The sequence below is a fragment of the Haemaphysalis longicornis genome, unplaced genomic scaffold (assembly GCF_048455015.1).
Source record: "Haemaphysalis longicornis isolate Haplotype H1 unplaced genomic scaffold, Haemaphysalis longicornis Haplotype H1 scaffold_3, whole genome shotgun sequence".
NCBI lineage: Eukaryota > Metazoa > Arthropoda > Arachnida > Ixodida > Ixodidae > Haemaphysalis > Haemaphysalis longicornis.
In genome coordinates this window covers 121341553-121354965 of record NW_027526335.1, presented here as the reverse complement: position 1 = coordinate 121354965, position 13413 = coordinate 121341553, and the positions used below count along the sequence as shown (strand labels likewise).

Below are 13413 nucleotides of genomic sequence, written 5' to 3'. Positions count from 1 at the left end.
TACTGTAAGTAAGTTTCAGGGCAGTGGAATTAAAATAAGCTCCATGCATATATGCCGGTTTCGTGACGCCTGCTTGTGACACACACCTGGCGCTCATGCGGACCGAATGTACCACAGTAAGATCGTGTCAGATGCATTTACACTTTCGTATATACACCACATTTGCAAACAGAAATATGTATTTCCAACACATTCAAACGGAAAATATCAGCCGCGAACGTGCCTCAAAAGCAACGGCGACAGTGGTGAGCGGGCCGGCGACTCCCGCGACTGCTTTCGGAACGGGCCGCTAGGGGGATTTCAGTGGCGCCCCTACAGGCAGCGCTCGAGGCGTATAAATGTTACCGCGTGTTTATCTGGGTGAAGTTATGTGACACAATTTGTGGTGTTAGTTGAAGTTTTCAACTTCTGCGCCATTGGTCAGCGGGGAAGAGAGTACCACCGCTTTCGTCCAATCGTGCTTGAGAAACCAGGATTGAGTTCGAGTGGGATCGGGCTCGATCACGATTGAAACTGCCGTGTAGCAGCGCCCAATCCGGATTGAGCTCGATCCAGATTGACTCAATCACGATTGAAAGAGCCCATGTGACAGTGGTATAACCTGCCCCTGCATATAATCTGCACCCCCACTTTCATCCCACCGAAAAAGAAGGGAAAAAAAAAAAAAAAACCCTCGTGTATTGTTTACACATTTCATACAGAAAATGCTGCACCAAGATTTGATTGATTGTAGGGTTTAACGCGCCGACGCAACGCAGGCAATGAGGCGCGCCGTAGTGGAGGGCTCCGGATTAATTTTGACCACCTGGGGATCTTTATCGTGCGCCGAAATCTCGTACACACGGGCGTTTTTGCTTTTCGCCTCCATCAGAAAAGCGGCCGCCGTGGCCGGGAATCGAACCCGCGACCTCGTGCTCAGCAGCGCAACGCCTTAGCCACTGAGCCACCGCAGCGGGTTGCCGCACCAAGCCCAAGCAACACATCACATACTATGTACACAGAAAATGAGTATATTTAGCGAGTAGAGTACACTGACTGAAAGGCGAAAGTCACAATTCACTGAGTGTCACTGCTCTCGCTAGAGCTATCATTTGAGCCGCAGTCCTCACTGTTGTACACAAGGTCGTCTTCCCGGCACAGCACGCCGTGCAGCTTCACCGCACAACACGCATCGCCGTGAAGCTGCACTAAACGAAAAACCCCACCTATTATCCCCACCCCTACTTTTCCACTGAAATTATCGCATTTTTGGTGCGGGTTATGCGCGCGAGAATACGGTACGTGAAGCACTCTTAAAATCTCGTCAAACGTGGCTCATCATAACACGACACATTTTCACACATACCAGGCTTTGTATGGCCGGCACGTTTCCCTCTTTGGCCGCAGCAAAGAGGCTGTCTGCTTTCTTCCTCGCATCAGCCATCTCAGCAGCTGCAAAAAACAGTGCCAAAAAAAAAAAAAAACAAGTGGTCACAGTTTAGAAAAATAGCACCGCCTAAAGCAATAGAGTTGGTAGTCCCGGTTGCAACGGTTTGACCAGCTTTGCGCGGAAACCCAACCAACCTTCCAAAATACGCTTGATGTCTTCATCCTTGGCCACCTGCCGTGGAGACTGCCCTTCGCAGTTGATGATGAAGACGTCGGCATTGTGCTTCAGAAGCAGCATCACCAGTCCCTGCAAGCAAAGCAGAGTTTCGGGCTTAAGAGCAGCCACAAAGGCATCGTTGGAGGCGATACCGTTAGTCACTGGGGTAACAGATCTTTACAGTTCAGGGGTCACATCAGGAATTTTTTCGCGGCGCATTTTCGAAATATTGCAGCCAAGACATAGTTGTGATGCTCTTCCGACTGCTCTATGTTCAACAAGTAACGACATAACAAAAAGCTACTTAAAGCTTGGTGAAATTACTTAAAGAAAGAAGAAAACGTAGTGCAAAGTAGACGTGGGCAAAGAAGACAAGGTAAGACAGATGTATCTGTCTTATCTTGTCTTCTTCATCCACGTCTACTTTGCGCCGCGTTTCTGTCTTACGTTGTCTTTTTTTTCCACGTCTAGTTTGCATCACGTTTTCTTCTTTCTTTAAGTATGTACCAACTAGCTCCCCAACAAGTTTTGTTAAATTGGTGAAATTAAATGGCACTTTGCTCATGAGTAGAATAGTTGGAGCAAATCCAAACAAAGATGGAGAACTCTTGTACTCGTTTGTCTCAAAGTTCCTATTGTCAGAGTATGATAACTACTCCGCACAAGAACTGCTGTACTTATTCAAATATAAGAAAAGTTTTTTTTTTCCAAAATCCATACTCTCAAAGTCTCACCCCGCCTTATATTTGAAACTCAGTATATATATACATATGGCAAATTTTTGTACTCTCCAAACTGCACCCTCGCCTTATAATCATGACCGCCTTATAATCAAATAAATACAGTACTCCAGAAATATACTGCGCCAGAACTACACTGGGGTCACACTGCCGGTGTTCCACCAATGCCTACCTCTCGTCCCGTGTAGGCAGCCTTGTGCAGAGGAGTGTCCCCCTCGCGGTTGATGACGTCCACATAAGCGCCGTGCTGCATGTTCGGGCAACGTTCTGCTGAAGACACTCAAGACAAACGCCTGACTCGCCATTGCCATAAAGCAATAACCCCCGATTATGCCAATCAAGGGCAGACAACACTAACACAGTCAGTCAGAAATGGCTCAATATAATAACACAGGACGGCCGATATGAAAAGGCTCCTTTTCGAGGTCCTTCCAACATAAGTAAGTTATTATGATAGAAGGTTCCCGGTGTTTTCTTATTCAATTAAAACACAGGAGCGCAAACACAAAATGTAGAAACATAAATTATGCGTATTTACGACTAAATCGTGCTTTACCTTCAAGCACTTTACCTTGACAGCCATTGCTCTACTTAACTACAATAACTCGTGGTTTTCCAGAAGTAACAATGTTTTACTATTCAAAGCCACACCAAACTATGGTCAAATGGTCAATTTACGGTTACTTCATGGGCATTTCAATATGGAATCACCTTCCTAGCCATCTAAAATCTGTTCACACGTCAGCACAGTTCAGTCAAAGGGTGAAACAATATTTCATTACACTCTTATTAGAGACGATTGACAATTTCACAGGAGTTCTCAAATTTCATTTGTTTTCATAGTTCCTGAGTGATTTGTCATTACTTTATTATGCTTACTTGTACGCAGTTTTTGCATCAGCTTTGAGTTGGCAGCTAACCTCTGAATTATGCTCTGGGTAATGTTGATGATTGTATTGATCAAAATTTCTTGTGACGTATTACTTTTGTACAGTGCGCAAGCTAATTTGTCTACGAATTATTTTTTCGTACTAACGAGGTTGCTTTATTCAGTAGTGTATAATCGCCGCTGCTTTTCCCGTGTAACAGTGCTTGACAACTTTTCATGGGAGGTCCACTGAACAGTTCTTGGAACATTGGGACTTCTTCCTGTATTGCGCTTGAACAATAAACAATGCACTGTGGAGCATTCAAATTTGTTTTTCAAGAGCCTCGAGGAAGGCGTACTGACGCACTTGCTGAACTTTCCAGGAAACAGAGCCCACTTTTATAATTTTTCGTCTTCGTGAATTGCTGTTACGGCCCAAAAGTACTGTGTTCTTAAATTGTGTTGAATGGCCCAAAGATGGAGAACAAATTTTTTCGCAGCAATCATGCATGGACAAATAACAAACAAGACACACTGGGTGCCAAGTGTACGATGGTTCATCCGTGCTCTATGAGTCAAAACATCGTCACGTGTAACCATGCACAGTAGCAATCGTCATAGGCGTTTACAGTTGCCATTCTAGAAGCTAGACAGAAATTTAAAAATGTCCCCTTCAAAGTATGTCAAGTCTGATTGAGAAAGCCGAAAAACACTAGATGATATAATGTTGTGGCTGTACCATATGCTTGCTGTTGTGATGCGTAAACAATACGGCAATTCGTGCATGTACAATGTAAGAAACACGAGTCATTTAGGCGGAAATCATTCGCCCTCAGCTAAGCTCTGTGGTCGCAATATTACGATTTCGAATGAAACTTCCTTTGCCTCTACCATGACGTCCCATGCCCATACCAACCTCGAGGAGAAGCTCGGCCACATCGAAGTGTCCAAAGTAGCAGGCCAGGTGTAGGGGTGTCCAGCCTAAGTTGGCCTTCTGTGTTCCTGGAAAAGAGAAGCAGTGAATAATCTTCAGAAAACACCTACTTCATTGCCACCGCTGACTGAAAAAGGTGAAACAGTGAATAATCTTTAGAAAACATCTGCCTCATTGTTCCCGCTGAGAGGCTTATTGTGACATTGCTCTGTGTTGTTGGGACAAAGATACCAGCCTCAATGGGAAATGTGCAACTCTCCTCTTCCAAGTGTTCGAGAGTTTCCCATACATCTATCAGGCGCACCAATCAAGTTTTTGCTTAAGGCTTGTTCACACTTGCGACGAAAACGAGCAGAAGCGACGGGAATTCTGTCGCGCGATGAAAACTGGTCCCGAACATTCAACAAAAACAATCATCGTGCGACAAAGTGATGGAATTTTTGCCGCTTTCGCTCACTTGCATCGCAAGTGTGAACGGGCCTTTAGGGAACATGGTGGACTCCACAGTAGCACCTGATGTCTAGGTAGCAGATAGCATTACTACGAGACGGTGTTCCAAGCAAAATTGTGGAAGACTGTACAAGTGTCAACAGAGCGACGCCCACGCACGCAAGCTGAACATGTTTTCACACTGCGGTTTGTTTCTTGACAGTGTCTAACGTTCCGTCCTGACGGAACGATAAGGAGTGCTAAAGTGCAGTCCAGGCGAAACGAAAGCTGCCAGATACTGCTGGTCTAACACCCTCGGGCACAGTGGTTTTTAGTGTAGTGGTTATCTTCTCCTCTCGTTGGCGTTATGCCCCCAGGAGAACGTCTGCAGCCCCCCCCCCCCCCCCCCTCTTTTATTGTGTGGTCATGGCTAGCATTCCGTGAGAGCAGATTGTCTTGATTCTTACCCAACCAACCGGACCACCACCGCTCAATGAAGCAACGGTTGACGCAGCCATCGCTAGAGCTGTATTCTATCTGATTAAATAATTGATTAAATACTGGTCATACTAAATTTCTATCCATTCTATTTTAAATTGTTGATAGTACTCAACAATTGACAGTAACTTTGGCTAGTCAATGAGCAGTTTGTCCGGCTGGGTAAAAACCAAGAGAGACACCGTGAGGTAGCAGTCAGGTGCTCCGTCTGGGCGGAACTTCATCCACGGCCCTCTTTTCTTTCACGGCTGAATCGATTACATATTTGTCTCAGGGCCAACCGAGCATGACAACACGGCAAACAGCCAGCGCAAGCGGCTCGCGATCGTGACTCACGGCCAGCTGGCAAGCAGGCAAGAGACCAACGACACTCGCCTTTGCAATCGACGTTCGGGGCGACCTTGTTCGCCGCAGCATTGTTCAGGAGGTTCTCGACAACCGTGTACGATCCCGATCTTGCGGCCTGCAATAACTCATCCTCTGGAGACAGCTCCACAACACTCCCCGCATCTTCGTCGTCCGAAAGAACGTTCATGATCGGGAGGCTGGAGTAGACGCCACACGACGTTCTGTTCCCTCGGCGGGCACGTAGCAGATCTTCGTGATACTACGTCAAGCGCACACACAACGCCTCCTTCAGAAAGCACCGCCTCCTCCAACAGACACCACCACAGCAACAGCAAGACACTACCACGCGTTACGCGCGTAGTACTACAACGCGTTTTAACCGCCGCATTATTGAGATAAACGTGGAAGTAGTAACTCTTCTAGGTGCGCTAGGTTCACTGATACGGTTAATCGCGCCTCGTATGTTGCAACTTGCACGCCACAGACAGCTCCAATCACGTGTCAGAATGTTGTCAAAAAAATCGTGTGCTGATTTACTCGTATGTCGCATTCCGCAGTTTCCCAGTAAAACTTTACTAAAAGTTGTTCAGGCAGCTCAAAAAGTGAAAGTTAAAAAAAATAACATGCACAAACACATTTGTTTTATATGTAAAAGCATAATATTATTTTTGTTCAGTTCAAGGGCTTGCGCTTGGCTTGCGGTTACAGCAGTGCAGCAGCTCTCCGCACTTTCCCACTTTCGCCGCTTTCAGATCAGTGAGAAAATGGCGTTGCAGCAGTGCAGCCGGGTGGTGAGAAATTTCAAGCTCCTGCCGTGCTTGAGGTAATTCAGATTATGCGATTTTTGTCCCTGCATATGTGTAAAGGTTAGAGGTTACGTACTGAACAAGTAATTCGCATACTTAGCTTTTTCAGCGCCGCATGCAAGAGTTGGAGTAAACAGCACTGTAGCCCTAGACGACCTAGCCGGAGGAAAGGGTCAACATGTAATGCGTGCACATGAAATGCGTACTTCTCAAGTCTGTACTGTCATGCGTAGCATCGTATATTCGTAGTATAATGTGGCATGAACTAGTTACGATGGTTTGTTTGATACACGTTAAATTGTTGACGTAAAGGTTTTTTAAACACTGGAGTCCTTACTGCAATGTGCGGCGTGTCGATATCACATCGATTTCGTGTTTCGGCGTCTGTGATGAGGAATTGTAATTTTTCCTTTCGTGTATTTTTTCAGCCAAGCACGTTTCTGGTCCAGTGAATGGGGCAGTGGTTCCGGCAAGGTATGCATACATAATTGAACGGTGATCGGAATCAACGAATCAACAGTAAAACACGAGTTTAGTTGAAGTTTACACCAGCAAACAGGCGGAATTTTTCAAAAAGTGTGTTTTTTTTTCCTACGCAGCACGGCGTGAATGTGTTCATCTGGCCTTCATAAATTACCACTTGTCACCGAGTTCTGTGTCCTGTAAAAACTCGTTCGGACGAGTTGCTTCTCTTCGCATAATCCAATGACCACCAGCAAAAGTTGTCATGTGATAGCGCATCAAGGTCTGTCGAAACCACACACACACAAAAAAAATTTGTCCGCTGTAGGCTGTGGTCTTTGTAGCAGTTTTATAATAAAGTGGCACCACCCACACAGCACTAAGCGAACAAGGCAAAACTGCAGCCAAATCCGGCGTGTATGCATTGAGGCCAACAACATTGTTCCGTGCCATCTGTATTATACCCGTGCTACACGAGCGTTTCGAAGGCCTTTGAGTCGAATGTCCTTTGACTCAAATGACACCTTTGAGCTGCTACACGACGTTTTTCAAAGGCCTTTGGTTCAAATGCCATTTGAGTCAAAGGAGCACGACAACTGACCTTTGAGAGACTCAAAGGCCTTTGAAACACGAACGGTCGTACCCTCTGGCTCAGTTTCTGCAAGCCGTAATAACAAAACCAATTATTTCCGAGAAAAACTTTGTGTTTGGAGTGCAAGATCTTAATAATTTTTCACTTGTTCGCTTGTTTTCGTTCTTTGCCACTCGCCCTACGATTACGAGGTGACTTAATACTCTCAACACCGGCGGTGCGGAAAAAGACAAAACGAAGCTAGCTGCCTTGTGCATGTTTTGTTCACGCTTGTAGATAGTTATCAATTTGGTCTCTAATAATTACTTTTTTGCCCATTTTAACTCTAAAATTACATTTTCTCCAAGAACGAAACATGGCAGCAGTGGCGACACCAAAACATGGCGGGCGAATGCGGAAACTTTCAACTGCCTTTGAGAATCGCCGTGTAGATCGGCGAAACTCCTTCCAGTTCTGCAGCAGGATGGAAAGTTGGGCGAGTTGGTGTTGCGACATGGTGACTAAACAGCGCAGAAGACGAAACACAGAGAAGAGCAAAAACAGGACGAGCGCTCGTCCTGTTTTTGCTCTTCTCTGTGTTTCGTCTTCTGCGCTGTTTAGTCACCATGTCCTTCCAGTTCGAATGGCATTTGAAATTTCGAAGGTCCTTCGACTGAAATGTCCTTCCAAACGCTCGTGTAGCACGGGTATTATACCTGTGCTACACGAGCGTTTGGAAGGACATTTCAGTCGAATGACCTTCGAAATTTCAAATGTCATTTGAACTGGAAGGAGTTCAGTCAATCTACATGACCATTCTCAAAGGCAGTTGAAAGTTTCCGCGTTTGCCCGCCATGTTTCGTTCTTGTTGAAAATTTAGTTTTAGAGTTAAAATAGGCAACAAAGCAATTATTCGTGATCAAATTGATAACTCTCTACAAGCGCGCACAGAACATGCACAATGCAGCCAGTTTCTGTTTGTCTTTTTTCGCACCGCCGGTATTGAGAGTATTAAGTTTCTTCATAATCGCAGAGCGAGTGACAACGAATGAAAACAAGCGAAAAATTGTGAAGATCTTGCACTTCAAACAGCGAGGTTTACTCGTAAATAATTGTTTGTTATTAGGGCTTGCAGAAACTTAGCCCGAGGGTACGACCGTTTGCGTTTCAAAGGTCTTTGATACCCGTGCTACACGAGCGTTTCGAAGGCCTTCGAGTCGAATGTCATTTGACTCAAATGACACCTTTGAGCTGCTACACGACGTTTTTCAAAGGCCTTTGACTGAAATGCCATTTGAGTCAAAGGAGCATGACAACTGACCTTTGAGAGTCTCAAAGGCCTTTGAAACACGAACGGTCGTACCCTCGGGCTCAGTTTCTGCAAGCCGTAATAACAAAAACAATTATTTACAAGTAAAACTGTGTTTCAAGTGCAAGATCTTCATAATTTTTCACTTGTTCACTTGTTTTCGTTCTTTGCCACTCGCTCTACGATTACCCGGTAACTTGGTACTCTCAACACCGGCGGTGCGAAAAAAGACAAAAAGAAACTGGCTGCCTTATGCATGTTTTGTGCGCGCTTGTAGATAGTTATCAATTCGATCTCTAATAATTGCTTTTTTGCCCATTTTAACTCTAAAATTACATTTTCGCCAAGAACGAAACATGGCAGCAGTGGCGACACCAAAACATGGCGGGCGAACGCGGAAACTTTCAACTGCCTTTGAAAATCGTCGTGTAGATCGGTGGAACTCCTTCAAGTTCGAAGGACATTTGAAATTTCAAAGGCCCTTTGACTCAAATGTCCTTCCAAACGCTCGTGTAGCACGGGTATGAGTCTCTCAAAGGTCAGTTGTCGTGCTCCTTTGACTCAAATGCCATTTTAACCAAATGCCTTTGAAAAACGTCGTGTAGCAGCTCAAAGGTGTCATTTGAGTCAAATGACATTCGACTTGAAGGCCTTTGAAATGCTCGTGTAGCACGGGTATTAGAGGTTGCTGGAGGTCGAGTTGACCTCATCCTAGTAGATAAGGTGACCCGTGCTAGGCTGTTAGCGTATGCATTGCAGCTACTTGTACGTGCAGCGAGAGCCACTAGAACTTAACCACAAGACCCTTGAGGAGATAAGATCGCTGTCAATACACCACTGCAGATGCACATTTGTTGCTACAGCCGAGGAGCTGCCTTGTAATTGCTACATATTGCGACGTGCTGTGCTTTGGAGGGTAACAGCTTGCATGATGCCGTTTCAGTGCGGCGTGCTTGATTCTGGAAGATGAAACCTCATGGGTCACTCTGGCAGCCCACGAAATTGTTAAACCTTGCTGTCACAAAAGCCGCTGCGCTTGCTACTGTTTTAAGTGCAGAGCACTTTAGGGCTGCGCATTGTCGTCGTAGCTCGCCGGCTGGACCCAAGTAGAGCCGGCGTTCTGGCGTAGCCGCTGTTGTTATGGCGCAACCCAGAGGGTTCGAAAGCAAAGTGGTTTATATAGGCATCAGCGTTCGAAACTCGGGAGCCACTGGCGCTTGTCATACATCTCCACGCTGTTTAGCGAAAAGAAGACTGCAGGTACATTTGAGGCAAAGTATATGTAATTAACCGGCAATCAATCGGCAACTGGCAATTAAACCCTACAATCAATCAATCAGGAGCATCTGGGTTACGTTGCATATCTTACGGGGCACACGCAGATAACACAGTTAAACTTTGAGCACAAAAAGTATTCTACGGGGAAGTCTGCATGCGTGCGTGTGAAAAAGGGCGAAAGCGAGCGGGGTGTCAGTGGTGTCCTTCACTTTTCAGGGCGGCGGCACTGGCGGCAGCATCCGTGACGCTGGCGGCACCTTCGGCAAGATGGAGGCAGCTCGGGAAGAGGAGTACTTCCGCAAGCTGGTCAGTGACCCGAGCGTGTTGGTGATGCAGCCGCCATTAAGATTCCGAGAGCAAAGCCAGCAGCACCCCTCGTAAATGCTGGCTGTGATAGGGCAGCTCACACCCAGTGTTGCCAGAGCCCGTGGGAGGTTCAACGCCATTAGCAGAGAACATCGCAAAACTCGTATGTCGTTCGTAGGCTGCACGATTGTTAGTTTCAAAGCAGAAAGGCTAAAAAACTTTGGAGTTGCGGCGTTCGGTTTTTTTTTTTTTGCAGTCAACGTGTGCTGTAGTTTGCAAGCAACTACAACACGTGTGCGTTGGAAATTGTCGGGTGCTTGAGCTAGTGTTTGAACAGTTGGCATGCCTATTGTCACTGATGTGCACTCAACAGTGCAAAACGTTCATCCTGCCAGCGCTGTTGTCTCTCGAAGTAACTTGGCTGCCTTGAGGCTGCGGGCTAGATCAGCTGCCCGTGACAACCCAATGAGGTTGTAATGGTAAAGCGCACAAAGCTCTTGTAACCGTGCATTTTCCGTCATTCTAGTTCAGTGATATGTTTGCAAGTTATTCTGCCACAGTAATTTGTATCATGTTATTGCACTCGCGTGATTGCACGCGAGCACCCATAGAAGGGAAAAGCACTTGTGTGGTCCAACGCAGCAGGAACTAACACCATCTGGGTATTGAGTTCACATTTTTCTGTTCACTAGCTTGCATACTGGGACATGGAGGGCTTGACAGTGCCCTTAAGCTTATCAAATGCATCGTGTGCATTTCAACATGCTTATATTGAAGCTTAGTGTTTCTTTCAACCCGTTTATTCTGGTGTGGTTAAAAGGCTGAACTACCGATGTTGAAGCTGTACTCCAAACCTGTTTCCAGTGCACAATACAAAATTCAAACAGCCAGAAGGGCCAATGTTCAACCCTCTTGAATGGCGAGAAAAAAAGAACACTGCATCAAATGAAGCCAGCATTTAATTTTCCGGTGAATGTTAAAGCTTGTAGGCTTTGCAGACCTCAGACAAAAAGGTTACGACTTCCCGTCTCACTAAGCGTTAACAACTTCTGTGCTCCAATTTCTCTGGCAGGGTGCTATATTTTTGCTCGAGTTTGGGCTTAGCCACTTCTTGGGGCTCACTGAAAGGGTTCAACTTACATCGAGGACGAATCAGCGAGCAATGGAACGGAATGTGACAGGTGTAACGTTAAGGGACAAGAAGAGAGCGGAGTGGGTCAGGGAACAAACGCGTGTTAAGGACATATTAGTAGAAATTGAGAAGAAGAAATGGACGTGGGCAGGGCATGTAATGCGAAGGCAAGATAACCGTTGGTCATTAAAGGATTGATTTGATTGATTGATTGATTGTAGGGTTTAACGCGCCGACGCAACGCAGGCGATGAGGCGCGCCGTAGTGGAGGGCTCCGGGTTAATTTTGACCACCTGGGGATCTTTAACGTGCGCCGAAATCTCGTACACACGGGCGTTTTTGCTTTTCGCCTCCATCAGAAAAGCGGCCGCCGCGGCCGGGAATCGAACCCGCGACCTCGTGCTCAGCAGCGCAACGCCTTAGCCACTGAGCCACCGCGGCGGGTGGTCATTAAAGGAGCCATGAAGAGAAAACACAAGTTTGGTTCATTCAAAAGATTGTCTCGTTAGAATCATACCGACGCCACTTTTAACGTAAACTTCGCTCAAATAAGCTACATAATTAGGAAAAACGGGAATGGTCATGCGACCCACCAGCTCATTTCCCGCAACAGAACCTGTGATGTCACATGGGCTAAGCTCTGCGATTGGCGGAGGCTGGCAGAAGCAGACGCAAATTAGGTAGAGCTTACAAACTAGACGAACGAGCGATTTGCGCTTAAATTTAGGGCACATTCTTTACAAAGCAATAGGAATGATAGGACAAACAGTGGAAGTTACGAAAGCACATGTAAACATAGAAGTACTGATGCGTTCTGCTGTTCGTACTGCGCACAGCATGCTTTGGTTTAGCTGCACAGTACTACGGGGCTTGGGGTTGTCTCAGACGACACTGGCCGATTGACGCAAGCAACGGTGTCTTACGTGACCCCATTTGTCGAGCGAGCACTGTTTCAGGGAACGAATATTTTCTCCCAGAACAAAAACAAGCCAGGTTTAAATGCGGGCAAAAACAAACCAAACGCTTGCCACGGTATGGTGGCGCCATCTAGGTTACGGAACGTAAAGAAACACGGGAACAAACCAACACCGCTACAGGGTGGAGACAACCTTTGAACGGTCCCGTGCCGCCGCAATTGGGCCAACGGGCTCAACGCGTTATTCTTTTCGTTTCCCACGAGACCTAGCAACGCGAAACAGACAATATGATTCAGACTTCTTCAGTAAACCGCGTTGCGGCGATAATTTTAGCGCGGTTTTGACACAATGACTTGCTTCGGAGGCGAGCGAGCAACCGAACATGGCGGCGCCAGCGTTACGTGTCTCTACCCTGTACGGCGGATGCGTGAATGAAGGGACTCTAGGCTGCAGAGCGGTCGGTTCCCGTGATGTCACTTGGGGCCACGAAAACGCACGATTGAGCGGGAAAATCAAAATTTTAACCTAAATTGTTTAATTTCTTAGTGAATAAAGCACCGTTTGTATCCGGACAAGCGCTGGGGGCACTATAAAACACGAAATCTTTCGAATAAAACCAACTTGCATTTTCTCTTCATGGCTCCTTTAAGAACAACAGGGTGGATCCCTAGAGAAGGCAAGCGTGGCAGGGGGCGGCAGAAATTTAGGTGGGCAGATGAGATCAAGAAGTTTGCGGGGATAAATTGGTCACAGTTAGCGCAGGATCGGGATAGTTGGAGATTTGTGAGAGAGGCTTTAGCCCTGCAGTGGTCGTAGATAGGATGGCGATGGTGACTTCCTGGGTTCTTGGGGGGGTTCTGTTGCCAAAATCATTTTGTGGAATAACGGGCACATCTTTTTCTCTCTCTTGTTCTTCCCTTGCAGCAAGCCCAGCAGGTGGAGATGCTGAAGAACCACATTGAGGACGAGATTGCCTCGCACGAGAAGCTGATCAAGCAGCACCAGGAGGAGATTGACAGGCACAAGAAGAAGATCCAGAAGCTCAAGGAGCACTGAGCCGGGAACTTAGCCACTGTGGCCCTGATCCCAGACATGCACAATGTCCCCGTTCTGTTGCTTTCTTTCTGTTTCTTTTTCTGTTGCTCTCTGCGAGGGCAGTGAATGGCACTGCCAGGAGACAGAGAGGTTCTTTTTGTAGCTTAAGGTGGAGTAAAGAACTTGCAAAGTTTG

General features: G+C 46.5%; 2 protein-coding genes across 2 annotated transcripts in view; one reads left to right on the top strand and one right to left on the bottom strand.

Annotated features, from left to right (window-relative positions):
- LOC144175061 (oxysterol-binding protein-related protein 1-like) overlaps window positions 1-5933 on the bottom strand; it is a 70538-nt gene extending 64605 nt beyond the window's left edge. The window contains exons 1-5 of the mRNA XM_077704105.1: window positions 5430-5933; window positions 4110-4195; window positions 2498-2572; window positions 1564-1675; window positions 1346-1431 (exon numbers count right to left, since the gene is read on the bottom strand). Of these exons, the coding sequence (XP_077560231.1) occupies window positions 1346-1431; window positions 1564-1675; window positions 2498-2572; window positions 4110-4195; window positions 5430-5589 (519 nt within the window). The 5' untranslated portion in view covers window positions 5590-5933. The remainder of the gene's footprint in view (window positions 1-1345; window positions 1432-1563; window positions 1676-2497; window positions 2573-4109; window positions 4196-5429) is intronic.
- Window positions 5934-6101: 168 nt separating this feature from the next.
- Window positions 6102-13413, top strand: LOC144175062 (ATPase inhibitor mai-2, mitochondrial-like). The gene is made up of 4 exons (XM_077704106.1): window positions 6102-6225; window positions 6637-6682; window positions 10045-10134; window positions 13108-13413. Exons 1-4 carry the CDS (start codon window positions 6167-6169, stop codon window positions 13237-13239), a joined length of 327 nt encoding a protein of 108 aa, XP_077560232.1. The 5' UTR covers window positions 6102-6166; the 3' UTR covers window positions 13240-13413.